Source organism: Chelmon rostratus, chromosome 9 (genome assembly GCF_017976325.1).
Source record: "Chelmon rostratus isolate fCheRos1 chromosome 9, fCheRos1.pri, whole genome shotgun sequence".
In the NCBI taxonomy this organism is placed as follows: domain Eukaryota; kingdom Metazoa; phylum Chordata; class Actinopteri; order Chaetodontiformes; family Chaetodontidae; genus Chelmon; species Chelmon rostratus.
In genome coordinates, this window is record NC_055666.1 from 17,619,880 (window position 1) to 17,647,695 (window position 27,816).

General features: G+C 43.2%; 2 protein-coding genes across 4 annotated transcripts in view; both read left to right on the forward strand.

Annotated features, from left to right (window-relative positions):
• Positions 1 to 19,853, forward strand: part of inppl1b (inositol polyphosphate phosphatase-like 1b) — a 31,794-nt gene extending 11,941 nt beyond the window's left edge. For 2 of the 3 annotated variants that reach the window (XM_041944525.1, XM_041944526.1), the window contains exons 4-30: positions 1,981 to 3,164; positions 4,413 to 4,476; positions 6,476 to 6,614; positions 7,117 to 7,237; positions 7,697 to 7,837; positions 8,035 to 8,122; positions 8,243 to 8,320; positions 9,000 to 9,137; positions 9,272 to 9,386; positions 9,480 to 9,580; positions 9,670 to 9,772; positions 9,876 to 10,072; positions 11,248 to 11,365; positions 11,493 to 11,589; positions 11,688 to 11,826; positions 11,972 to 12,071; positions 12,264 to 12,352; positions 13,088 to 13,169; positions 13,670 to 13,759; positions 13,850 to 13,963; positions 14,044 to 14,132; positions 14,221 to 14,308; positions 14,913 to 15,065; positions 15,482 to 15,554; positions 16,374 to 17,169; positions 17,264 to 17,379; positions 19,053 to 19,853. In XM_041944525.1, the coding sequence (XP_041800459.1) occupies positions 3,028 to 3,164; positions 4,413 to 4,476; positions 6,476 to 6,614; positions 7,117 to 7,237; positions 7,697 to 7,837; positions 8,035 to 8,122; positions 8,243 to 8,320; positions 9,000 to 9,137; positions 9,272 to 9,386; positions 9,480 to 9,580; positions 9,670 to 9,772; positions 9,876 to 10,072; positions 11,248 to 11,365; positions 11,493 to 11,589; positions 11,688 to 11,826; positions 11,972 to 12,071; positions 12,264 to 12,352; positions 13,088 to 13,169; positions 13,670 to 13,759; positions 13,850 to 13,963; positions 14,044 to 14,132; positions 14,221 to 14,308; positions 14,913 to 15,065; positions 15,482 to 15,554; positions 16,374 to 17,169; positions 17,264 to 17,379; positions 19,053 to 19,146 (3,660 nt within the window). In that variant the 5' untranslated portion in view covers positions 1,981 to 3,027 and the 3' untranslated portion in view covers positions 19,147 to 19,853. Of the gene's footprint in view, positions 1 to 1,782; positions 3,165 to 4,412; positions 4,477 to 6,475; positions 6,615 to 7,116; positions 7,238 to 7,696; positions 7,838 to 8,034; positions 8,123 to 8,242; positions 8,321 to 8,999; positions 9,138 to 9,271; positions 9,387 to 9,479; positions 9,581 to 9,669; positions 9,773 to 9,875; positions 10,073 to 11,247; positions 11,366 to 11,492; positions 11,590 to 11,687; positions 11,827 to 11,971; positions 12,072 to 12,263; positions 12,353 to 13,087; positions 13,170 to 13,669; positions 13,760 to 13,849; positions 13,964 to 14,043; positions 14,133 to 14,220; positions 14,309 to 14,912; positions 15,066 to 15,481; positions 15,555 to 16,373; positions 17,170 to 17,263; positions 17,380 to 19,052 lie in introns of those variants that run through there. The other variant, XM_041944528.1, reaches the window with a different exon arrangement.
• A 2,862-nt stretch (positions 19,854 to 22,715) lies between these two features.
• Positions 22,716 to 26,605, forward strand: p2ry4 (pyrimidinergic receptor P2Y4). The gene is made up of 2 exons (XM_041944270.1): positions 22,716 to 22,886; positions 23,640 to 26,605. The coding sequence occupies exon 2, from the start codon at positions 23,691 to 23,693 to the stop codon at positions 24,759 to 24,761; it is 1,071 nt and encodes a 356-aa protein (XP_041800204.1). The 5' UTR covers positions 22,716 to 22,886; positions 23,640 to 23,690; the 3' UTR covers positions 24,762 to 26,605.
• Positions 26,606 to 27,816: the final 1,211 nt, after the last annotated feature.

Consider the following 27,816-nt stretch of genomic DNA (forward strand, 5'->3'; position numbering starts at 1 on the left):
AAGGCCTGGCTTGCTGCCTGGCCTTGATTATGTAATATAGAGTAATGTTATGTATTTCCATGGTGGTGCTCAGCAAAACTACAGCTTCAAGCATCTCTGTTACACAGATAGGGTGTCTGACTCATTTAAATAAAACAATGCCAATTAAATTCAAACTCCGATCTGACAGTCGGCACGGAAAATGAAGGCGAGCAGGCGGATCTGAGCAGTGGAGTACATGTTGCAGTCTCATTGTCTGCCTCAATATCCTGTCCAATCCAATGCTTGCATAAACAAAGCATTTGGTAGAACTGGATGCAGAAGACAACAATTGCTGTTTCTGAGAATGACAAATGTGATTGGAAAAAAATATGTCCAAACCAAGGGATTTTGGTACCAGTGGTGGTGAAGCTTGGGTTCTGACAGAGAGCTTAGACATTGTATGTGTTTCAATTGCTCTAAACAAATTTCAGTGAAACCTGTCTGATTCTTTTCAACCAGAGAAGTCATGAATAAATTGCTCGGTTCAGCAGTAATCCATCCACGTTTGCTTTTCAAAACCTACAATAGAAAAAACTCTGAAGTTATCGTCCTTCCTTTGAAAAATAATTTTCACATTTTGGAGCTGTCAGCCAACAATTGGGTGGATTGTCAGGAAATTGCATACAGACGTTCATGGTCCCAAGAAAATGAATCCCGCTGTCGTTCATGATCCCTGTGACTTTTGCTTTAGCGCCACCATGAGGTTGACATTGGATGGATTAAATTTGGTACAGATGTGCATTGTCTCCAGGGGATGAACCCTAATGACCCTGCTGTTCCCCTGGACTTCCCTTTGGTGCCACCAGCAGGTCAATGGTTTCATATCAGTGAAATTTGAAAATCTTTAAAAAAATTTGTTCCTCTAGTGCCACCACGTGGTTGACATTTGTGGTTTTGAGGGAAATGTCTAAGTAATTGGAAATTTGCTACACACATTCATGTTCCCCTCAGGATAAATCATCTTGACTCGTGATCCCTTAAATTTTCGTCTATTGCTATCAAGAGGTCAAAATTTTTATTTGGCCATGACCAAATACTTGCATAACATTCTTATCAGCCTCAGTACTTTGTGTTTAGTAATAATTAGCAAGATAACACAAGAAACTGAGACGGTCACTATAGTAAATATTTCTACTTAACATCACCATGTTTTCATCCTCACTGTGATCATGTCAGCGTTAGCGTTTAGCTCAAAGCACTGCTGTACAGCCTCAGTGGCATCAATGGACATTAAAAAGAACTGATTACAGATTGAGGGTGAAGTTGATGTGTCATCAGATTGGGATGGACTTGTATCTATTTGTTTTATGGGGGCTGCGGTTAGTGGTCGGCACATTTCTGCTGAGTAGTGAGAGGCAGAACAGCAAATATGGGACCAAACAGCTTCCCACAGAGTTATACGCTCCAGCTAATGGAGAAGGAGGGAAGTAGGAGGGCTGAATAATGGGCGATGTTCTAGGAGGGCAAAAATAAGAAAGTGAAGGATGATCATAACCATATGGAGGCTGCTTTTTTGCTGAAAAGGAAAGGGTGAGCAAGAGAGGAAGGGAAGTTTAGGGAGGGTGACCAGAGGAATAAGGCTGGGACAGGGGAAGGAGAGGGTGAAAGAAAGTAAATCTGCCTGCCAGTGGATATAACCTCAGAAGACAAAGATGATAAAAAACAAGGGTAGAACCTGAGGATTTGCCAGGCAACCCACCTGTGTGTGGAAAGCTGTTTGGAATTTGAGGAAAGAGACAGAGGCAGGGGCCGAGGGAGGAGGAAGACTGCCGAGGAGAGAGAGAGGGAGAGAAAAGGGAAGCAGCCTGTTGTTTCACACACTGGTGGTGAAGTTGAGCCCCTTGCAGGAATTCTCCTGGCTATGTCCGCCATCTGGAATGTCGAGTCACTTCCTCTGTCTGCCCTGTGCTCTAACGGGGTTGTCCTCTGCCTCTCTGCTCCCTCCCTCTGCTCTGACAGCGCTGTGAAGAACCGCTGGAGACCCACGCCAGCGCGGACGGGACTCTACTGACAAGACACACGCCAGCACACAAACATCCAGCATGAAAGCGAGACCCCCGGAGTAGCCCACCAGACACCAACCAGACACACTCTAAATGGAATCTGGGCCTGGAAGAAGCAAAGACAACTGCAGTCATCAGCTGAACTTTTTGGAGGGTGTTCCTATTCCCTTATATGGCAACAGAGCTGGGAAATCATTTGAATTAGTCTGGTTTCTGTTGCATGCCTGTCTGGTTTTAGTGCTGACTGAGTTCCATCTGGTGTGTTTCTGTGTCTGCCGTGTGCGTGTGTGAGTGTGTGGGTGCCGTGTGTGTGGCTTGATTTGTTTGTTTTGCCATTCTTGGTTCTTCTTTCCTGTTGTTTGCATGTGGGCTTTTTGTTTTGGGACAAGAGGAGGGCTTGTGTTTGTGGTTAAGCTAGAGGCACCGTCATCGCCTCAGGGGTGGCTGCTTCATTCAGACTGTGCAGCACCTCTCGCTATTTTTCCCCTACCTCCTTCCCTCTCCCTCCCTCGCTCGGCTGTGATGGTCTGTGTTTGTTGGAACAACACACCCACCTGGGTGCAGCGACTTGCAACCAAAAACTGAAACAGGTTCTCTCTATACAAGGAGACTATCAGAACGGTGGATTGGAGCTTATGTTGAGGAGCAGGCTGTTGTTAGAGACGAATCACTGCACAATCAGCTGGATGTTTCTTTCTTTCTTCCTCTAATGCAACAGGATGTGTGACCCAGAAGGAGCCAGCAGAGACCCAGGAAGTGCTAGCTGATACAGACAAGGTGTGGGGTTGTCTGACACTCTGATCATGAAACAAAGGATCATGGGAGAGTTTTGAACACTGAAGCAGAGCACTCGACACACTCTGGCGCAGACAACTTGAGTGACAGGCCGCCAGCGGGATGCCATCTGAGCAAGTCTGACAAGTCTGCGTTAAACTTGTGGTATGTCAAGTTCATCGCCTCATGTGGATTACTCTTCTGAACATATCTCGCTACATTGATCGCCATGGCGACGGCAGCGTGGTATCATCGTGACATCAGCCGCGTGCATGCAGAGGACTTGCTGGCACGGGCAGGGAGGGATGGCAGCTACCTAGTGAGAGACAGTGAGTCTGTGCCAGGAGCCTATGCATTGTGCCTGCTGTGAGTACACACACACACACACATGCATGCACACACATTACTTAGTGGACAGACAGTTTATCTTACCCATCACAGTCAAACGTAATTGCCTCTCTGTGGTACTTTCAGCCATTATGATGTCTTACACAGTTTGTTCTGTAGGAGCACCTGTGAGCTGGTGCTGTTAATGTATTTGTAAGTGTAACTCTCTTGTCAGCAATGCTTTGTAGATCCTGACTTAAACGAAAAGGAAAGTACTCTCTGCGCTTACCAACAATCATTCTATGGAAGTACCTTTTATGTCTAATTTTGTGTTCCTCTTACTTGAAAATACTTGATGAATGATTCACTCAGGGTGTCATGAATTAGTAAACGCTGCCCTATGTGAGAAGAAACAGAAAGCAGTTCTTCATGTCCAAACTAATTACCCAATCTTCTGAAACTTTCAGATGTGATTTGGAGCTATTCATAAACTCAACAAGATCTGCACAATGTCCCCATCTGTAAATTGATTCAGCAGCTTCACTCCCCCTGTCACATCCATCACTTTCGCCATCATCTGCCAGCAGGCAAGGCAGCAAAGAATGGCCGCTTAATGGCTGAGCCAACCTCACAGATAGACCCTCTCCAGACGAGTCGGGCTGTCCTGTCCGAACGCAGTCCACCTCAGCCAGTCAAACCCTGGCCCAGGACTCCCTGTTTCCCCTCTTACCCCTCTTTCTTCCCTGGGGCCCCTGAAAGAGGGCGGGAGCTCCAGCGACCGCACCACGCTGACTGCTCATCAGCCTGAGCCAGATACATTCCTGAAAGCTGAGCCCGGCCGCTCATAGTGCTCCCTCTTTCCCTTCGTTCTTTTCTCGATATGTCATTCCCTCTTTTAGTTTCCTACATCTCTCCACACATTTGTGTGTAGTCACTCTGCTATCATGGTTCCCCTTTGTTTTTATAATATACAGTGGCAGACTGATACTGAACTGCCAGGCACCTTTACCTGCCGCCTGAAAACAAATTCCTCTGGAGTGACTGATGGAGATGATGATCTAAGTGTCTCTCACACATTGTGTAACTAAAAAAAGCCACGTCATTAGTGATCTGTAAAACAACTGGCGCCGTGTTAAGAAGGTTACAGTGTCTTTAACTACAGCCAAACATCTGGTCCTTATTTAAACAATACATTTAACTATATTTTCCCTTTGAATGTTTGCTCAGAAGTGTGCTGTAGTAATTTGCAACGCCTTTAATAACAGAGCTGGTTTTTGGTTTCCAAAGGTTCCAGCGTCATGTTCACACCTATCGTATTCTTCCTGATGCGGACGGCCTTCTAGCGGTGCAGGTGAGTGCTCATCGACGCTGAATCTGCTCTGCCTGACAAGATCAGAGGAAAGAGAAACACAATAGATGTCTGAAACTTCGGCACAAACCGTACACACAGAGGGAAACGCAGCCGGTCAGATGGAGTCAGAGGAATCAAACAATGGTTTGGAGTCGCCTGTAAGGAGAACAGGAACATGTTTGTGTTTCCTCTCTGTACAGGCTCTGTTACAACTGCAGTAGCCTTGTTGTTTGAATGGCATCTTTGCCATGTGGCCGCATGCTTGCAGCATAAGCTCAGCAGCACAGAGGAGAAATTGTTTTTACTGTATGTCTCACAGATTCCTACTCAACCCACACACTAGGTCACTGACCAATGGGTGTGCTTATTTGTTATGTGTATGTATGGGGGTGTTTGTATTAGACATAATGAGTCTGTTGGATGTGGCAGAGTTAAAGCCAGTGATGGTATGTGTCTGTTTTTGATACTCTGAGCAGGGGGCAGTTTAGTCAGCAAATGATCTAATTATTAGGCAATAAAAATACACACAAGCACAAAGTTTGCCACCAAACAAGCACACACACACACACACCGTCGGTGAGGGAAAGTGAGAGAGTGAGAGAAATAAACATTTTCAGGGCCTAAACCGCAAATCAGCTGCGGCTTTTTTAACTATGTCTGCATATTAAAGTGCAATAACCAGTTTAATAATGATTGTCTGGCAGACGTTTTCAAGCCTTTGACTTGGAAAAATCCTCTGCTTTCAAACGAAGACCTTAAACTGTGTTGCTATTTCAGTTGTTTTTCCACTGCCATCAGTACAAACCTCCAGTACGTATTTTCCCTCACTGGATTTGCTCCACTAACTCACAAGTTGCATGCTTGCCTTTTTGTTTTTCCAAGATGGCTGGAGATATTTTGAGCCCTATTTTGTCCCCCACTGTCTCTTATTCCTTGTCATTTCTTATTAATTGCTTTTCAAGAGATCCTTGTGGTATAAAAATACTATTTGAAGAGTTCCTGGCAATTCGGACAGGTAGCTTGAGCCAAAAAAACGTTCATTTCACCGCAAAGTAAAAGCAAAACCGTCTAAAAAGAGGGCATAGGAAAAGAGCTTGCTCAGTATTGTGGTCTAATGTGTACCATTTTGATTTTGTGCATGAGACTGGTAGCATTGTATGTATGCACAGCACCTGTGCACAGCATGTGTTTATTTAATCTTAATTTTTGCCTGTACTGCTTTGAGTGCCACTGAAGTGTAGCTGTGTAGGTTTTTGTGGAAAGATTGAGAGTGTACGTATGCATGTAAAAACCTCATTGCAATGTTTTTTTTTGTTTTTCTTGGAGGGGGCTTTTTAGACTGACTGGGTATGTTGAACCACATGAAACAAGACAGCCAACTGCTGCTGTAGCCAGGGAGTAGCTATCAGGGATGTCACCTCTCCTCTCTAAATCCCCCTGGGACACTGTTTTATCACAGCAAGTCATCTGTATGTGACTTTTTCTGCCATGCAAATAAATACTTCTGTTTTGTTCTACCAAGCAAGATGTCGAAATGAGGGGTGGGTGGGTGCTGTGTGGAAACATCCCCTAGCAACCACATAATACAAGTCAGAATTGGGCAGTTATTTCACTCTGTATTCAATTTCATGCCTATAATACAAAAGTTAGACATTAAATGATTGCATAACATGGTATTTTCAAAGACCTTATGTGAAAGGGTTTTATTATCTTTGTTTCCTGAAAGATTTTCAGAATAAACAAGGTAGTGAAGTTGCAGTTAAGTAGAATTTTGTGAGACCTTGACACTGTAGACCACAACATCTTGTTTGAACAAACACATAAACTCATAGCTATGTATTTGTCATTCATATTTTTTACTCTGTGTTGCTTAAAGCAAGCAATGATGGACAACAAATGACAGACAACCAATGACAGACTGTTAGCATGCAGACACGTTCCTGTGATTTAAATGCTACATGTATTCAGTGTTCTTCTGTTGTGTGTGTGTGTTTCACAGACGACACAAGGGGTGCAGGTAAACTGCTTCCGGACGCTGGAGGACCTGGTGTTGGGGTACCAGCATCCCCACAAGGGCCTGGTCACTCCGCTGCTCTACGCTGTTCCTCGTGATACAGACACTGGGGATGAGAGCTCAGGTGGGCCCTCTAGCTGTTGTCACAACAAATCATCAAACATTTAAATACAAGTACAAATATAATACACTATATTGTGCGTACTGGAGTAAAAGTACTAATATGTAAAAAGTAAAAAACTTGCATTCAAAATCCTACTTATGTAAAAGTATTTAAATGTTATCAATAAAATGCACGTGAAGTATATTATTGTGCAGTAGAATACCCTCTGACTATGTTTTACTATTATATACTGTACTGTATGATGTGTTTGGGTTCATATTACTGCTCCATTAATGTGTATTCTGCATTTTACTGCAGTAGATGTTTATGGTAGTGCTAATTTGAACTACTTTATACTGTTGGGTAGTTAAATCTACAGCAATGCATCATATTCTATAAGGTCATTGGAGGGATATGTAAAATGTAAATGTTATGTGTAAGTCTTTGACGTTCCTTCTTTCAGAGCTGAAATATTCATTTCTCATGAATTTAATGTTTGTTTTTATATTTAATGTATGCTCAGATGATGAGAAGCTGTCTCCAGTTCCAGCCTCTGTCAGCACAGTACCTTTCACAGGACCACCAGCGAAACCAGCCCCTCATACCTTATTCCTGGACAAGCTGCAGGAGCTGAACACATCCAGGTACCAAAACTCTCTTTCAGATAAGTTCTTTGCATGGCGCATGCATAGCTTTTCTTTCTCTTCCTCTTTCTTTCTTTTCTTTTTCAATATCAAATTTATAGATGTGTCTGTTTTATTGACTTGAAGTCATTTCTCATGTCACTTCAATGTTAGCCATCTGCTATGTTCTCTACTAATTAGCATTGTCTCATTTAAATATGCACCTGTTGGCAGTCAAGCAGAGAGAAAACAACATGTAAAACACTGTTTGCTCTTTTTTTATTTTTTGGCCTATTAATAGTGTTGATATATTATCTGCTGTGTGCTGAACCCCTGCTTTTGATCTACTCTGTTTCTGGAATGTTTCAAATAGGGTTTTTGCCAGCAGATGAAACTTAAGCAAGAGTAAAGTCCAGAGAGCAGAAATGCACAGTTCATGACATAACTGTCTGATTTCTGCCTGTTTTACCCTGTTTACAGCACTGCAGGTGAGGTGATTCGTCTACTCAATGACTACCTCTTCAGTGAGCTGCCTCTCGACATAGAGAATGTGCATAAAGGGGCAACAACTCTATGCCACCTCAAGCGCACCCTGGGTACTGCCTGCCAAGGCCTAAACAGGTCCGCATGGTTTTGCTTTTATCGTTTTTGATGAACTGAAAGTGAAAACTAGGAACAACTTGCAATGTACAGACTGTTATGATGCCATGGACTGATAATGCAGCTTATTTTTTTTGTTTACTGAACATATGCACTAAAATGAATGTAAGTAGTCATATTGCAATTAATCAAAAGTTGTTTATTGACCTGATCTACAGTGAGATTGACCTGACTCTGTCAAGTCTGGAAACCCTGGCCAAGGTCTTCGATCATCCTAGCTGCTCCTTAACACACACCAAAACCCAGGTAGAATACAAACCACGCTGTGTGGTGTGGCAACGCAGCACTGTAGAGGATAAAGGTGCATTCTTATACATCCATGTACATCAACTCATTGCACCTTTCGTCTTGTATTTTTGAATGAAGGGCCCAGAGATGGAGATAGACAGCCTGTTGTGTAAGATTTCAGCTTTGGTCAGCCTCCTTTCTTCACTGGAGAAAAAGGTATGTTAATGTTGAGTAAAGCTGCTGCTGAGGGGTTTAGAAAAACAAATTACATAGTTATCTGTTGATGGCATTTCTCGATGATGCAAGATACATGTGTCATAATAGTAGGTAATAAAGGTTATATGGCCAGTGCATGGACAACAAACCAGTATTGTGTTGAAGCCTATATTTAAGGAAAGAGATCCAACAGCAAGTGCCCATTCATAGCTTAGTAACTGTTACTAGGCACCAGCAGGCCTGTCAAGCTTTGCATCTCTCTACATGTTAATGTGACGTGCATGAGGTTCCAAGAAGAGCGATGCTTTTGAGGGTGGCATCTTGTTTGTACTCTCAGAAACCTAAAACACACAATCAAGCATGTGAGGAATGGATTAAACTTTGTCTTGACCTGCTCTAACCTAAGATGCAAATTAGCATGTCTGGCTTTCTACATAATTTTGTGGGGTTACTACAGAAAAGTACCTGTTCAAGACAGACACATCAACTGATAGTGGTCTAAGTACTTTTTTCTACAGTAAGAATCCAAAACAATTTACGGGATGCTATGGTGAATAACCACCATTATCAACCGCTTCCACATTACTCTCACGACAGCATCCACAGTTCTTATAGTGTTGTAATAGTGTTGTAACAGTGCTAGTCAGACTGTAACACTGCAAAATCTCTGCACATAAAGGTGTTAAAAGCATTACAAGATGCAGTGACCAATCACAACCTGGCAGTGCAGCCTAACCCACCCCCTCCTGAACCGACAACCACCAACGTAACACCTGTCAAGAACCACGCCAGACAGCTGCCAGTCCACTCCTTTCAGGTAAACCAGGCTAAAAATTTCTGTAAATGTTCAAATTCAGTTACATTTTATCTTTAAAGAATATGAAACTCAATAGGAGAAATCATGCAACTGACCTCTGACTATGTAGAGTTAATTTTTGTTTGCGTGTCCAGGTGAAGATGGTGAGATATGGCAGACAGACTGTTTCTGTGGATGTGGACACAGGCGTTCTGCTCTTTGACAGGAAGGCTGGCTCGTTTGGTATAGAGAGGGTCTCACATGACAGAAGTGAGAAAACGTGCACTTGTGTTTACTATAGCATTTCTCTTGCTTGCAATTATATCGCATAACTTGTCTGCTGGCATGTTTCTTGGGCATCAGTCCTTCAGATTGTCAAGTTCCAGAGCAGTCCTGCCAAGGTGCGCATGGTTGTTGACAGCCACCATAACACGCCACGGGAGATGACGTTTGAGAGCGCGCGGGTAAGAAGGCGAGATGATGGATTTTATTATTTACTGGAATCTACTGCTTCCGTTCCCATAATTCGCTGAGTGGCTCTCATCTCTGTCAGAAACGTGATGCCTTCTGCCAAATCCTCCAGCTGATGAAAACCAGGCACTCCCAGCTGAGTGAGCCCGACGTGGTCTCTGTGTTTGTTGGCACCTGGAATATGGGTAACTGTGAATGTGACGAGTCTCTTTCACTGTCAGGCAACAGAAGAGAGGGAGAAGGATTTTTAATTATTATTTTTTATTGTGTTTTTTTCCCTACACACAGGTGGCTCCCCCCCTCCTCGCAGCCTGCAAACGTGGGTGACCTGCCGCGGTTTGGGACACACCCCTGATGAGTCCATCGCCTTGCTCCCTCATGACATCTACGCCTTGGGGACTCAGGAAAACCCTCAGGGGGAGAGAGAATGGACAGAACATATCAAAGCAACCCTTCGTAGTTACACGCACATTGACTTCAAACAGGTAATTCTCCTTTTTCCAACTTTTTCAGCTTCAGCTGGTGATTCTTATGTCTATATATATACATCCATGAAGCTACCATGTTTCACAGAACAGTCACAAATTTACATGCCCAGAATAGCTGGAGGGGAACTCCACAGATTTTACACATCAAAGTCTGTTTACAGGCCGTTTGGAGCACCACAGCATATGTGGAAAGGTTGCATAATGCCTTTTGTGGCTTTAGATTTTTTTTAACTGTCCATCATGAATCCAACAATGTTATAATAGTGCAATGCTAAATCTGTGGAGTACTTTTTTAATAGAGTGAGCAGATCAGTGGTTCACTGATAGGTTAGCATGGTATGTTTCAATTTACACAGTTTACCTGCACTGATTGACACACTGACACATTCTCCAATCCAAGATGCACATTGTAAAACAATCACTGCAGCCATCTAACTCTTGGAATTTTTTAAAAACACAATTCTACTTTTTCATTGTTTTCAAATTCTAATTGCAGGAACCTCAAAATCAAAGTTCATGCTCTCAAACATTCTCCCAGCCGTCTGAGCAGATTTGCAGTTTTGTGACAGAAAATACCTTTAAATGATCTAACACGACATAACATGATATTACAGTATACAATAATGCCTCTGGCCTGACAGAAATAAAAGGTTGATGAGGAATAAAGTCAAAAGGTAACTTCTTTTTGTTTTCACTTCAAACAAAAATGGTATAACATAAGGCTTACATATTATGAAACAATGTATGATGAAATGCTTAATTACTTTATAGTCTATCTAATCTAATCTATCTATCTATACAAACTGTGAAATATTACTTTTGTTTGTATATATTAAGTGTGAGTTTCACTTGATTTTGATGTTTCAGGAGCATCTCAGATTACAGGAAAGGATTTTGAAAGTGTCTAATATTTTGTCATCAGTGGTCTTCTGGGAATTTATCTGAAAATATCATCTCCATGATATATTATTATTATTTCTGATGTCATCTGGAATGAAAGCAATACTTGCTGTAGAACTGGTCTGCTTTGCAAATGAGCATCTGTTTCAGTGGCTGTGCTGGAGCCTGGCTTTATAGAAATGAGTCGAATCAGTTGAGAAATCTGTAATTATGTGTTCCTTGGTTGGAAACTGTTCTTGTCATCTATTGTAATGTGGCTCATTGTCCTGTAGGTGGCAGTGCAGTCCCTCTGGAATATGAGGCTGGCTGTGTTTGTGAAGCCGGAGCATGAGAGTCGCATCAGCCATGTGAACACAGCCAGTGTGAAGACTGGCCTTGGGAACACATTGGGTAGGCTGCCATGTATGACCTCATGATGTCCTGGCCATCAGCCAGAAATATCAGTGCACGATTAACCAGAACAAAATGTGTTTTTAATAAGCTAGAGGTTTGAGGTTGGGTATTTCCGATGTTTCAGGAAACAAGGGGGCTGTAGGTGTCTCCTTCCTCTTTAATGGAACATCCTTTGGGTTTGTTAACTGCCACCTGACCTCTGGAAGTGAGAAAGTCCTCAGGTACATTGTGTCCATGTGTGTATAAATGTGCAAGATCAAGTGTGTGTTCTCCTGTTTCATTTCTTATAATTGCCTCTTTTGATCCACGTCATATTCAGGAGGAACCAGAACTTTGTGGACATCCTCAGACTGCTCTCTCTGGGTGAAAAACAGCTCAGTGCCTTCGACATCAGCCTGCGCTTCACGCATCTCTTCTGGTGTGGAGACCTCAACTACAGACTCGACTTGGATGTACAGGTCAGCCCGACAGTTAGAATTTCTTTAACTAACTTAATGTTCTAATTTAGCACCTGTGAAGTCTGGATTGATAGCACACGTGGCATAATAAGCAAAATCCCAGACATTGATGTTACTGCTTCTTTCTGGTCCTCACTGACTCCAGGACATCCTGAAACATGTCTCTAAGAGAGAGTTTGAGGAGCTCATGTGTGCAGACCAGCTGACCCGGGAGAGACACAAGAGGAAGGCCTTTCTCAATTTCAGTGAGTTTGCTGTCGGCCTTTGTTCTAAACTGAAAGCTATAGCTATCAGACAGTTATTGTGCAAGCAATTTAATGCTATTTTGCAATTACAAAATAAAGGTTAAATAAAGAAATACAGAACCATTAAGAAATAATTCAGCTCTGCCTTTGCTAACCTCACTCTGTGCTCTTTCTCTGTTTATCATGGTTAAGAGGAAGAGAAGATTGCATTTCCACCCACTTATCGGTATGAGCGGGGCTCTAGGGACTGCTACCTATGGCAAAAGTACAAGACTTCAGGAGTGAGTCATTTCTTGTTACACAAAAGCACCTCAGAAAAACAGGATGATGTGTACATAAAAAAAATCATTCAGGTGCTGGGCAGCGGATGCATGCCCACAATAAAAACCCTATCTGCACCTCTGAGTAGCTGCCAAAAAATGTTAGGAGGTTTTCAGCCATGCTACTGACTTTGGTGATGGCCTGACTTTTCTTCTTGAGCCAATAACAGGTCAAGGTTTTTCACTTATTCATGGTTGCCAAAGGACAGCCTCACAGATGATTAAATGTTTGTTATTGGAGCATCTCAGTATTGATTAATTGCTGTGTTAACATCCTTCATATAAAAGTACCTCTTCATCTTATCTTATCTTGTGTGTTAATCACGTTTCAACGTTTGTCATACTTTCAGCCTGTAGGTTTATTGTATTTTAGACTCTGATACTAAATATATAACACACACCTTAGCAGCAAAGCACAACAAAGAAAAGGCCCCAGAAGCATTCTAAGTATACAGTTCGCTCACTTCTTAAGATATTTTTATGTGCAACTTAATCCCATAAAATGAGTCTTTGACAGCAGCTGCCATGAGCACTAAAAATAGGAGGTTAAGATTTAACCCACAGTCTAAAAATGGAACGTCTGGCATAACAGGAATGAAGCAACGACTGCATACAGTTTAGAAATCAGACAATTTCATTTGTAGACAAACCCGCATAAAATATGTTGTGAATTTATACCTGAATCTGTTTCTGTAGGTGCGAGTCAATGTCCCATCATGGTGTGACAGGGTCCTGTGGAAGTCCTACCCAGAGACGCACAACATGTGCACGGCATACGGTAAGACCAAATCAAAAAGCCTTCAGGAGGAAATTTAAATAAAGCATAAAGAAAATGTATGAGAGCAACAAAGAAAGGGCAGCGCTTAAGTCGTCACATAGCCAGAGGTTTTGATGCAGCATTCTCAAATTAGATATCTGTGGTCATTTTTTTTCATGTGTACCACTGTAAAAGAGAGCAACCCTCAAGACGAATAACGGTCAACCCCTACATCCTGGTCTGTGGTCCGTAAAGAAACAGAGTCATTTCCTCTCATTCAGCCCGAGCTTCTGTGTCTGACTAACCTCGGCAAACTAACAAAACATAGCAAATAGTGGAGAGTAGCAGAGCTGCTTTTTGTCTCCGAAATTACTCTATTGTCACATCTTGTGAAATATCGCTGACGGCTCATCTGCCTCACAGTGCTGTGCAATCATTTTAGCTACAGTACACGGAAGATATTTAGTGTTGTTATTGCAATTGTAATAAGAAAGTAAGATGTTGGATGTGTCCCTTACCAGGTTGCACGGATGACATCTTCACAAGCGATCACTCACCTGTTTTCGCCACGTTCCAAGTGGGAGTGACATCACAGACCAGCTCCAAAACAGGTGCTGTCATTGTTGTGGACACAAACACATGCAGTATGACTGAATCCCTCCATTAAGTGGACAGTATAGTTATGCGTTTGTCTGGCACAGATCTAAATTCGAGCATGGAGAGGGCCTGGATAGAGCTCGAAGGCATCGAGGCCATTGTGAAGACAGCAAGCAAGGCAAAGTTCTTCATCGAGTTTCATTCATCTTGCCTTGAAGGTATGATGTCACGTCAAAAAGAAATTTCATACAAAGCCTGATGCAACACGGCAAAAATGCATTCATGTGTTTCTTTGCAGAGACACGACGCTCAAGTGAGAATGACTCGCAGAGCTGTGACGTTCCCGGGTTCCTCAAACTGGGCTGGTCCTTCAAACAGCTGCCGAAGGTTAGAGGCTCGGTCCATTTGGAAGTCACTGAAGGTATTTTGTTTCTGGAGCCAGATTGTTAACTTGTGATTTGTTTGTCTGTCCTAGCTTCTTCCAATCATGTCCGACATGGAGTATCTTCAGGATCAGCACCTGCTGTTGTCTGTCAAGTCATGTGATGGGTTTGAGTCATACGGTTGGTCACTTCTTTTGTCAAATTACCGTCTCCATTCATGATGTCCCTCTAGGTTAGCTAAAGAGTGCCCTTAAAGTGACAGTTCCAAAACATGAAGTGATTTCTCCTTATTTTTCATTTTTTAACTCTTACCACAAGTGCTGTCTACCAGTCCAGGTGTCTTCATTATGTTTTAATAGAGTTTGCAGACTTCTGCTTCAGCTTGAGCACCAAAACCTTGTCTTCAAAAGCTCAGCAGCACCATGTCTTTGGAAATGACAGTGCTATTTACGAACAGTTTCATCGACTATTTTCTACCGAGACGTGCTTGAAGTTCTTCCATCTCCATGCAAAGGGAAGAAAATGTTAATGATAAAATGCACTGATTACAGTATTTTAAGGCACTGAATTGAATGTTGTAAATATAAAATTTCTTCTAAGTGCTCCAAATCAACCTTCAGTGCAGCTGAACTACAGACAGTGTGTCCAACACTAAGGAAATCGTGTTGAATTCTAAGAAACTCTTGCTGAAACTATCTGGATGGATAAGTTGCACTCTACGCCTTGTTGTGTTTCAGGGTGAGTTGTCTCATTGATCTCGGGAATAATGAAATCCTTTCCATAGGTGAATGCTGTGTGGCTTTGCGCTCACTCGCTGGTGCGTCGGAGCAGTTCGAGACATTTTTGAGTCACCGAGGCGAGGAGATGGGCTCCATAAGAGGACGGGTCAGGATCCATGTGCCCAAGGACAGACGGGGAACGCGAGAGAAAGTCTACGGTGGGTCTGCCAGACCTGGCCCTTTCCTACCCTCTGCCTTGCTTGCACTATCACTTCCCACTAAACTCTCATCTCCACTGTCACTGCATTCTTTGACTCTTCTGTGAGTCTCACATTGCTTCCTCTATTTGGTTCCTCAATGATCCCTGGCTTGGCTTTACACTTGCTGGTATCTATCAACCGCTTCCTCTTTTGGCTCCTGATTGACTGACCCTGACCAGATGCATCCTGAGACACTGAAACAGGACAGATGAGTATTATGCCACCAGGTCAGGCACTACAACAACACACACAAACACCACCAAGCTGTGTGGCTGCAAACTGACACAGCCTTTGGCCTACATGCACCACACTTTGAAGAACCTTTGCTTTTTTACGAAATGTGTTGCTCATTTCCTGTGATTTGGCTTTTTCAGAATGGTTCCACTTGGAGAAAGGTCCTGGGAGGGGACACGTGTCTCTTGCATGTACACAGGTCCCAATACACAGGTGAGGACCTCTTCATGTTTTGGAGCATCAGTAAAGAAGCAGAAAGCCTTCAGATCTTAAGGGCAGGTTGTCCAGAGCTTTTTCGCTCAGGTTTACAAATCCTGTTGTGCTTGCAAGCACATTTTATCTGCTCCACTTTTCAACATAACCAAGCTTCACTTTTACACAGCAAACTTTTATTCTGAAAAGATTTCTCAGACCTTTGTTCCCAAATCCTGTTGGCCACGAGCAGATGAATTGTGATACAACAGATATTATCTAAATTATATTGAAAAATTCATCATTTTTAAAATTTGGAGTGTAATGCAATACTTTGCAACTTGTGTTTCACTGTCACTGGCATTTTTGTCAGTGGCCAAATTTGCCAGCTCAGATTTTGCAGCATTGCTATGCAACATCAGACAACTACATTGGTCTATTGAATACATGCAAGCACACATTCCTTGCAGGAAATGTGATGGGAGAAGCTTATTTCTACTGTTTCCCCTGCAATTGTTGAGTATTTTACTGCCATGGTAATTCAAGAGCTTTGTGTCACAGTATTATAAGCTGCTGTGTAGTGTTTTGTTGTCTGATTGCCCTTCAGACTCATGGGTGTCTTACTCAAACTACCCTCCCTGGATTGTATTTCATCTTCTAACTGGTTGCTGTAACCACATGCCCTCATTGACCAATCACTTTTGGTCCAATCACCTGCAAAGATAAGAGTGAATGCCAGAGAACACAATTCAAACTCTTGTGAAGAAAGTGAGTGAGAATTGTGGACACACTTATTTACATAAATCGTAGCTCAATTCAAGACTTGTGTGCTCATTGCAGGTCTTCGGCAGCGCCTCCCAAACTAACTCCGAGCAGCTACACCAATCCTGCCTACTTCATCTTTGAAGGAGTGTCAGTGGCGCGCAGGGTGGAGGAGGCTCTCCCCCAGCGAAGGGACCAGCAGGTAATCTGGTCAGGAAACGAGGCCTTGCAGCTACCAAAAATCTCAGGACGTCAGGGCTTTGACAGAAGACCCTGTCGCAGATCAGACTTCACAGAGATTGAAATTCCAGCCGTCCTGCCCCAGTACACTCCAACCACTGACCTTCATACGCCCCAAACCAACTCCTCCTATCAGCTTTTCCCGGCCAAAAACCCATCTCCCATCCCTCCACCCCCAAGTACCGCCATGCCACAGTACCAGGAACAGACTTCACAGCCCAGGGACAAATACCAAGGAAAAAATATTGCTCAAGACTCCATACTGCCCGAGAAGAACCTGAGGAACTTGTATATGAATCACTCAGAAATCATCAGGGAAAAAAACAGACGGGATCAACATCAGCTCCTCCCAGAAAGGACCAATCCTGTCCGGGCAGCCAAGGCGCCGTCAGCTTTCCCCTACATGCCCACTCACTTAGCACCCTGTCAGGTGCCTGTTCCCTGGATGGTGGATCAGCAGCCCCCTGGACCTATAGGAGACAACTCCCTCACTGCTTTGCAAATTGCCAAGTCCCTCAGCGAAGTTGACTTCTTCCCCACAGAGCAGAAGGGCCCATCCATACCCAACCACAGGCCAGGTTATAGAAATGGCCCTTCCATGCATGGAGATAGAGGCTACAGCTGGGAGAAAGAGGTAGAACACTGCTCTCAAAGACGGTATTTGAAGCTGACGTAACTGTTCTCTGGAGAAAAACAAAAAAAAATCTATCTGCTTTATGTCGATGCAGGTGTCTGTCCTCCAAGGTGCACCTGAAACCGTACGGGAGCTTCTCAGTGCTCTGGGTCTTCAGAAATACACCCTGGGACTCAGCCTCAATGGCTGGGATGATCTGGATTACTTCAGGTAAAAGGATTTTATGTAACATGTTACACAAACAGCATATAGGCAGGCTCATTACTGCATTTCATAGACATGCACATTACTCCATAGATACAGAAGGCACTGAAGTTTTGACAAAAGCAACCACTACACCACAGAGTGTGACAGGCTGAGATACTAATACCAGCACCGAGCTATGAAATGCCCCAAACATGCCTCCTTTAGCATCTAAATAAGCATTTTAACTCCAAACTGAGACACAATTTACATCCCTGATTCCAAAAAAGGAGGAAGCCGTGTAAAACCTAAATAAAACAGAATGTGATCCTTTGCTTATCCTTTTTGACATATGCTGAATTGAAAACAGCACAAAGACAATATATTTAATGTTTGACCTCATCAACTTCATTGATTTTTGTAAATACCTGCTTATTCTGAATTTGATGCAGAACAAGTTGGGACAGGAGCAACAAAAAACTGGGAAAGCTGTGGAATGATCCAAAAACACCTGTTTGGATCATTCCACAGGTAACAGGTGATAGTATCATGATTATGTATGAAAGGAGCATCCTGGAAAGGCTCAGTCGTTCACAAGCGAGGTTCACCACTTTGTGAACATATGACTGTATAAAGGATGTCACTACACAGACTCAGGAACACTTTGTAAAACTGTTGTTGGTAAACACAGTTAATTTACAAATGATTGCACTCAGTTTTTGTGTATATTTTACACAGTGTCCCAACTTTTTTGGAATCATGGTTGTAGAAGAAGTGAACAAAAGCTTTCTGTTTCAAGGATTCAGTCACATCGGTACAGTTCAGTACATCTCGAAACCTTTTAAAGCAGGCATCTCAAACCGGTTCCATAAAGGGCCGCGTGGCTGCAGGTTTTCATTCCAACCCAGGAGGAGCACATCAGGCCAACCAATCAACATCAAGGGATCACTTAGTTTTCAGCTGAAGACTGAGATCAGCTGATTAATTGATTCCAGCCTGGTGTGTTCCTCCTTGGTTGGAATGAAAACTTGCAGCCACGCGGCCCTTTATGGAACCGGTTTGAGATGCCTGTTTTAAAGGAACTGCAGCTGAGGGCTTTTATGCATCGGCTTCATCACTGAGGTGTGGATATATTGATGCATATCCCAGATCTATTAATTGAGTCATATTTTATTTAATTCGTTACAGGAGCAAGACGTTGGATTGTAGGGATAGCCTCTGTGTTCAGAAGACAGTTGCAATAATCACAGGGTGTATTTTTATTTTGTGTTCAGGTCAGCTTAACTTCAGTTTGGTGGGTTAGCTCGTTGCAGTTCATTTTTTATTGTTTAGCAATGTTTAGGTTTCAGTATTAGTTTTTGTGTTTTTTTATGTTATTTTGTCAAATATAAGAAGTTCAGAATAGGTATTTCATTGCAAACACAAAACTTTGTGAAATCAGGACACTCAGTCATGTAGACATCCCTCAATAAACTCTCAATAAACGTACACACCAATGCCTCCTCATGCTTGTGTTGACCAAACAAAAGACTAAAAACTAAACTAAAATGCTTTTTCACACCCTGTTTTAGTTTTTAGTGCAGTTTTAGTCAACTATAGTAACCTCAGTTGGCTCCACATGCTCTTACAAAGATTTACCTTACAATGAAGTTAGAAACTTTTCAAACGAGGGCCCTTTCTCTTTCTCTTCCTCTGCACAGTGGCATCACTGAGGAGGATCTACGTGCCGCAGGAGTGACGAACCCGTCACACCGACGCAGGATCCTCGAGAACCTGCCCAGGAACTGGAACTGAGATGAAAAGCATAGATGGCTCATAGTCTGCTCACTTAAAACTGGAAGAATTGTCGGAACAGAGGTCTGAGAGGAGGACAGGCTGATCACATATCACTCACATCAGCTGGACTTTACCGCGGCCCTCTCTTCATTTGCTCGATCAATACTCTAACAATAGTTTGTCTGTGTCAACACGGCAAAGCGAACATGACGCGGGAAGTAACGCTGCACAGTCTGCTTAAGTCATCTGTCCATTCTGACGGATAATGAAAGAGGTAGATGATATGGATAGACAACCATGAGGTGCATCTCCAGTTACTGACACTTATACAAATATTGATTGTGTTGTATTGGTCTCATTGATTTGGTTTAAAATGCATTTTGAATGACTACAAAAATATGGCACTTCAATTTCCAGTGTTCACTCAAGGCTAGTGTTTACCATTCACCTTCATTCCTTTTACTGTGTGCTTTCCATTACTCTGCTATAATTGAGCCTGGATCTGAGCTTGTAAAAGCCCTCTATTAAACCTATGGAGCATAAAATCCATAGCTGTACATACTGAATCTACTGGAACATTGTCTGTAAAGTTGGTATAGAAGAACCTGCCATATCTCATTTTGTTTACTGTCTCATACTGTTGCTATCATGTCTCTTAATCAGTACCTGTGTCCACTGTGCGTGTTTTATGCAACCTTTCTAACAGTAAAGTGCATAAAGCGACTCTCGACTGTCACCAAGCAATCACAAGTGTCATTTCATGCCGTGGAGCAGCGGTGGAACCAGAGACATTGCTTCTTCGAGTCTGTTCCACTTCAGTGCTCAGATCACATCATCACATCATGCTGCCTGAGTGTTGATCAAAGGCACCTAGACACCTACTTAAAGGTGAGGTCCTTCTTCATAATGTGATTACACGATGTTCACATTCCAGATTCACCGTCCCTCTCGCTCTCCCATCTCCCCTTCCCGTCCCCTTGTCGTGTTCAGAGCACAAACGCCACCTGTTGCTGAATAGCTGGAGTAGTTGTTTGTTTTCCATTTATAGAGCCAGGGCTGTGCACAAAAAACAGACTTTTCTTTTTACATGGCACACACGTAACAGACAGCGATCAGACCTCGACTAGATAAAATTCAGCAAATATCAACCGTCTTTCTCCAGAATGACTCAGCCCACCTTTAATGCATATATGTGACTTTTTGTGTATGTTGCATAAGTCACTTCCAAGAGAAGAGAGTTCATAAAATCCCATATTCATTTCACCCAAAAAAAAACTCGTTGTTTGCCACCATGCTTGGTAAATCAATAGCAAAAAGATGACGCTTCCCTTTAAAGCTGAGAGTAAGCTGTATTTTGAAAGTATACAACTGAAAAATCTAGAAAAATCCAGTCCAATCCAATCCAACTTTATTTGTAAAGCACTTTAAAAAAACAAAAAAGAAGACTATTTACTTAGTCTGGATGGCAAAGAGCCACCGACCACGCTTTTCCAAATGTTAAACAACTCATATACAATTACATCAGCTGTGTTTGTGAATACAGGATGACTGAGATGACGGCAACAAACAAACAAACATGTGAGAGTCGCATTTGTCCGCTCAGTTAAATAACAGACCACAGCAGAAAGAGATGAGACAGCTGCGGATCCCATCCTAAAAATAACTCGTAAATATTCCACTCAGTGTTCGACTGTCTGTTTTTGCTTGTAGCATTCAGGTGAGGTGGTTACTTATTAAGGCATGACCAAACACATCTCTCTGTCCTCTAGCAGCAGGTGTGTGTCAGCGACCTCTGAGTCACCGCTATACTTACTGTAGTGATGTCATCACTGCAGGGGAGCTGTGATTTTTGGTGACATGCAAATCAAAGGAAAGTGGAACGCATTGAGTGTTTTTCTTTTAAAACTCACATGTGTAAGTGAAAAGGGTTCAGATTAGACGTAGCTGGTGCGCGATTGTGTCAGGTTTAGGTTAGGTTTCACATTCCCACAGCAGCCTTTCCAACATCACTAAATGAGGTGCGATCGGTTTCCAAACTAGTTGTGATGTTGCACAATCACGCTGAACATGTAAGTACACGACTTTTAATGTCAAACCCTGCACATGAATGTAAATGAGCCTGCACAGCGAGGCTTCAAACCACCAAGTGAAGTGCCAATAAACAAAAATGCATTTTCGAGAGGAGGGGGACCTGAGGACAAAGGAAGGAATCAGTTTCTGTATGTCTACATGTTTTCCGTCTGTGAGGGGCTGCGGACCGATTCTGATGAAGAACATGCTTTGTCAGTGGCCCACTCACATTCCAGACATCGAAACCACAGGAACCCAATACAGCACACAAACACAGAAAGCTCACTCTGCCACCACCAGGCTGACCCTCCCCACACACACACACACACACATAATGGGAATAGGGTTAAGAGGTCTGGACTTTCCAGTTGTTTTCACCTGTATATCTCATACTTCTTTTATTTACCATATCAGGATTTAAACTCTATTAGATAAAATTATCTGTCTTAAAAATGTCCCTTCAAATGAAATCTAAATACTTCCACCTTTAGAAACTGGAAAGTAAATGCACCACTGTCAGTCTCGATGTAGACCATACAGGGGTGATCCAAACCGAACGTGTTCATAAACTTTGAGTGACTTGGCAAGGATCTGATCTTGTTTGGGACTTTTGGGTCAATCAAACATTCATTTCTGTGAACTTATTAACAGCATTGCTCACCTTGCCTGCTTTTACTTCTTTATGATCAATGCCAGCCCTTATCATGTGAATAACAGGAAAGCTTGAGATGACTCCAGAGAGCCAATGCTGTGTTTTATAACAGCTATGCTACTGTGCAGCTGTGTAAATATGACCCTGCACAACATTTCAGTATTGATTGCCATTGAGTGTTGTCATGGGGATGATTTCCTATTCCTAAGACACGTAATAATGATGGGATAAGTCTTGTAATTAATATTTGATATGTATGTTTCAGGCTGAAGTAGTTTTAAAAGATTCAATCATTTAAAGTGGAAAAAGATATTAATGTGTGATATTTTTATTGCAGTTTTTGTGAAAGGGACATTTTTTGCCACAAGGGACAAATCAGGATGGATTTTTAAGGGTCATTTAAGGGTTAAAATCAGCAACATCACAATGGAGTTATGCATTGAAACCTTTACTGGTTTGTATGTTCAAAAGTAAAAGTACTCATAATCAACCAGCGTTAGAGAGCTGCTGCTTCATGTGCCAGTGAGGGAAGTTTTAATGTTGTGGTTCACACAGTGCTGGCTCTGACTACTTAATGGCTTATTTACGCAGAGTATTTTGTTAATATCACGAGCTCATCATACATGAGTAAAAGTATTTATGGGGATAATATTTGTAATGATGTGGTAGCTGTCCCTCTGGAGCTGCTGTGTGGGTGAGTGTTCCTGTGAAGATGAGCTGTGGTAGCAGTTTCACTGGCTCAGAAGAGGCTTCCAGTGAGGGCTTTTTTGGGGGCGGAAGTTTTGTCCACTCAGCAGTGTGACTTCCCATTTCGGTCCTGTGTTGTCTCCGCGTCCCCTGCGCTCAGTGCGCAGCGTCCCCGCGGCGGTGCCACGGACTCCAGCGCGACTTCCAGCCGAAAGTGACTTCTCAGTGGGTGTTTAATGTGACAGGGACGAAGAGGGCGACGGGCTGAGAGGAGCTGCTGCTGCTGCTGGAGCGTGGAACTAGTGGGATCAGCAGCCTGATACCAGCGCGCCTCCGGGATCCCGCTGGGGTGAGTGTCCGCGGTGTCACAGTTACAGGACTCTTTTTCATACATGCGTGTTTTATATGTGTGTGTGTGTGTGACACATGTCGACCAGGGACAACGTTGCTTTACGTGTGGAAGCTCATATAGAGAACAGAAGCGGTCAAACAGTTAATTAATCGTCTCATTAACCAGCAGTGGTGCAAAGTAACAAGTGCTTTTACTTTAAATACTGCGCTGAAGTCCCATTTTGAGGTACTTGTACTTTTCATGAGTATTTCCATTTAATGCTACTTTATGTTTCTGCTCCACCACAACTCAACGGGAAATATTCCACTTTTCTCTCCACTATGTTTACTACTAAAAACTTTTCAGCCTAATGATGTTCTGACAAATATGATCACTAGAAAATAGAGAATGGTGTACTATGGTGGATTAAGATGACACTTTGTTGATCACTGGTGAAGTTCACAAGCTACGAGGCAAGAATAAGCCCCGCCTTCACCAGCTGCAACGAGTAATGTACATATGAATACATAAGTAATTCAAATTCAATAATGTCATATTCTTTTTTCTGAAATGCAGCATTCTGCATGATAAATACTTTTTATAACACAGAGAAAAGCAGCAAATCCTCACAGAATATAAGCAGAACGAGAAGCTGGAAGCAGAGAAAGTTGATGTTTTTGTTTGAAAGACACGGCTGCACATTCATTTTCTGACATGTTTTAAATGTTGTATTTTCCTTATAAATAATGTAAAAGTCTTCTTCCTTTGAAGGTCTGGTCATCTGGTGGCTTGAGAGCGCCACGCTGAGTGCTGCACACCATCATGGAAACGGTCATCAGTGGCCCGGCCATCTCGGTCTTCAATTCTAGCTGCCGCTTCAATGAGGAGTTCAAGTACATCCTGCTGCCTGTGTCATACGGTCTGGTGTTCGTGTTCGGCTTCATGCTCAACGCCACAGCTTTGTGGCTGTTCCTCAAGATGCGCCCGTGGAACCCCAGCACGGTGTACATGTTCCACCTCGCCCTGTCCGACTTCCTGTACGTCCTCTCCCTGCCCACTCTCATCTACTACTACGCCAACCGCAGCCACTGGCCCTTCGGAGTGGCCGCCTGCAAAATAGTGCGCTTCCTCTTCTACGCCAACCTCTACTGCAGCATCCTCCTCCTCACCTGCATCAGCGTGCACCGCTATCTGGGCATCTGCCACCCCATCAAGGCTCTGACCTTGGTGAAGTCCCGCCACGCCCATATGGTGTGCGGCATGGTGTGGGGTGTGGTGACCCTGTGCCTGGTGCCCAACCTCATCTTCGTCACCACCTCCAGGAGGGACAATGACACCCTGTGCCATGACACAACCAACCAGGAGTCCTTTGAGCAGTATGTGGACTACAGCTCTGTTGTCATGGTGCTCCTGTTCGGCATCCCCTTCCTGGTCATTATGGTGTGTTACTGCTTGATGGCGCGGACCCTCTGCAGGCCCAGACGAGGATTATCGTCCAGCCGGCAGGGCGCCGCCTCGCGTCAGAAGTCCATCAAGCTCATCATCGTGGTGTTGGTGGTGTTTGCTGTGAGCTTCGTCCCGTTTCACATCACCCGGACCCTCTATTACACCTCCCGTGTGTTAAATCTCAACTGTGACTTCCTCAACATCGTCAACTTCACTTACAAGATCACCAGGCCGCTGGCGAGCGTCAACAGCTGCATCGACCCAATTCTGTACTTCCTGGCTGGGGATCACTACCGGTCCAAACTGATTTCTGTCCTGCCGGGAAAAAGAGAGGTGACAAGCAGCCAAACACCTGAGCAGGCACAAACTCAGCGGAACGATAACCGCGGCATCTCTCTGGTCCATAAGAACTCAGCCCTTAAAGCCGGTGGAGAGACCGAGAGGTAGTCGGGAATCTAAAGCATCAAGTATTAAAGGATTCTGATCCAGGCCAAGCTAACGTTTCAAAGCTAACATGCAGAAGCACCTGTTTGGTCTTTCCTATTTTGCACTAAGAGATTTGGAAGAGAATCATTTTACTGCAACATTTACTCACAAAACACGCTTTCACTCCACCAAGTCACTGTTTAACGGGATTCAGGATACTTTTCAATTCCTCTCATTTTTCTTAGTTTGCTCTGTTTCTAAGATGAAGTACGAGTTGGTCTTCACTGCACAAAGCTCAATTTATAACAGACTGAGTTAATGCTGCTGACTGTTCTTCTTTGTGGGGGAAATGGTGTCTATGCAGGAGAAACTTTCAAATGATGGTAACAAAAATGGAGGCCTTTTGGCATCATTGGTCACAGGTGCATTAAAATTATTTTAAAAACTATTCAGTCAGTGAAACATTTGGTCTGAATATTAAAGTTCATATCAGCCCAGAGTTGACAGTCCGGTGTTGCTTCAGAAATTAGCGAGTTATGAGGCAATCGTCCCTGTTTTATCAACAGTGTCTGCCTGTTACCCAGAAACCAGCGCAGCTCCTGATTCCAGCTGTTTTTGTCCTTCAGCGCTCACAGCTGTCTTTTGCTCGACAGTGGAGAAAAAGGCAGAGGCTGATCTGGACCAGAAGTATCTTTTCAAACCACCCACGCCTCATTAGTGGGGTAAGGGATTTTCCTTTATAGCCGTTACCTTCGGGATTGATACATGGAATTTAAAGGCTTTTTTCCTCTCAGTGCTGAACTCCTTGATAGTTTGGCAGGATGTGATCGCAGAGTTGGAAAATGTTTACGTAATGCTACAGAGCATTTGTTCCTCCACCCTTGTTTTTGAGGTTGACGTATGCTGTTTACTAGATATATTCATACAGCATGTGTCACGTGGTGTTCTCATATTAAGCATGAGCACTATCTATTAGGGATGCACTGACACTGATATTGATATCGGTCTGACACTGACTCAGATGGCTGAATCTGGTATCATGACAGTGGTTCGCTTTGATATTGGATTGCATTGTTCTAATAAATAGCTATTCAGTGCCTTTAAGTATTTATTTGCCACATTTTCTTACACATAAAAGAATAATCCCAGTCTCTTGCTCAAGGAGGCATTTGTTTTATTAATTGAGAAGAGGTATTGGATTGATACTCAGTGTGGGCCGATACCCAAAGCCCAGGTGTCTGAAAAAGTCAGATTGGTGCATCCCTGCTACCACAGTTTGACATGTTTCATCAGGTATTACAGCAAGACTTAGTGTTTTGCATAATGTCACATCTAATGAGCTGATTATGCAATGACGCCGTCCTGTCTGGCCGGTGTTAACTCACCAACAGCATCTTTAAGCTCGAACTTCTTAGTCAACATCATTAAAAGAGCCTACGAATTAGAGGAAACACATGAAATTTGTGGCTTCTGCAAACCGTCCAACTCATGTGTTTAGAGAAACTAAACCGACTGGCTGTGAGCTGAGTAGACACAGTAAGGCTGATGTTTGGGAAAGGGAAAGCCAAGTATGTGACCCCAACACCAACAGAATGGTTTGTGTTGGAAGTCCACCATCGGCCGTGCAGAGTGAGAGGGCCCGGTGAAAGCTGTAGGACGTGAGGGACAGAACAGAAACACCACTCAGAGGGGTGAGAAAGACTGCTGTCATCCACATGTACCTTTCAACAGCAAGAAAACCATGCAGCCTCCTGATGTGTCACAGTGTGACACCTAATGTACATTTTTTATGTGATGCATTGACTTTGTGGCAACACTGTTGCATAATAATAATAAAAATAAACTTTATTTGTATAGAACCTGTGTGCGTCACATAAAAAAGACACGGAATTAACATAAAGCAGGGATAGAAAATGAATGTCAGATAAGAAGGAGGGTAAAACTCTCTTGATAATGATATTTTGTCCAAATAGTCCAATTGACAATTTTTATTTATATTGTTTTGAAATATTTCTTCTTATTGTCTGTCATTAACAAACAGTGGATTATCAGAATATGGCTCTTTGTATGAAGTTTTATCAGCAGGCCTACAGACTGTTCTCTCCACCAGCATTCATTCATTTTCTGCTTCATATTCCACCAACTCTTAGCGTGTAAAACAAATAAAGGTGACTCTGACAAAGAGCTACCAATTTGACACGTGATCTAGTATTAATAATTAGAATTATTCTAATCGGGGCTTCAAAGAGTTTGCCAAGAAGACAGTGCAGCTCTTTGCACTTTCCCAGCAGCTAACCTCACTGCCAGCGGCACATTTCACTCAGTGGTAATAGAGCTCATTTGCTCCTGCGGTGTCAGCTCAGGAGCGCCTCCCTGTGGTCAGGTTTTGTCAGGAAGTTGCACCCAACAGGAGGCCAGAGAGCCCAACTACCCAGCTGGGCGTCTGGCGTAAATAAGTCAGGCAACTTTATGCGTGATGAAGTTTGAAAATACCTGAACGAAATCCTATGCTCGTTGATTTAGCGTGGTTTTCCCTCAGCGCTGTCTGACAGGCAAAGCAGGCGAGCAGAGAAGAGAAGGCAGCCGACAGACGCTCGGGACACACGGTAAGACGGTCAGGACATTGAGTCTGCACATGTGCTGAAAAACGCTCTGTCCTTGAGTGACTGTAAGGTGTTTCACATGTTCTGTACAATTAAAACCTGCTTGTAAATCAGCAAACCCCCAAAACACGATTATTTTGAAGCAGTGTTGTGCAGAAACGAGGTTTTAGTCAAGTCGAGTTTGTCTCGTGCAAGCACTTGCAGAGCAGGTGTCAAAGGAGGACAGGCCTTAAAATAACTGCAAAGCCATGTTTATTGTTCCTCACAGCAAAGTGCGTGTGTTGTGTGAGAGCCACATGCAGCCTCTCCCGGGACAAGAAAACCCTCCTCTGCTGGCTCCATGAAACGGACTCAGATCAGATGAGTGACCATCCAGCCATCGAGAGCAGTGCTCTCAGCGAGGTGCTGCTGTGGAGGTGAGCTCTGGTTTCTACATGGCTGCTGATGTTAGAAACAGCCTCAGTCACTGGTTC

Coding starts and splice junctions, on each gene's coding strand:
- p2ry4 (XM_041944270.1), top strand. CDS start 23,691: ATGGAAACGGTCATCAGTGGCCCGGCCATCTCGGTCTTCAATTCTAGC.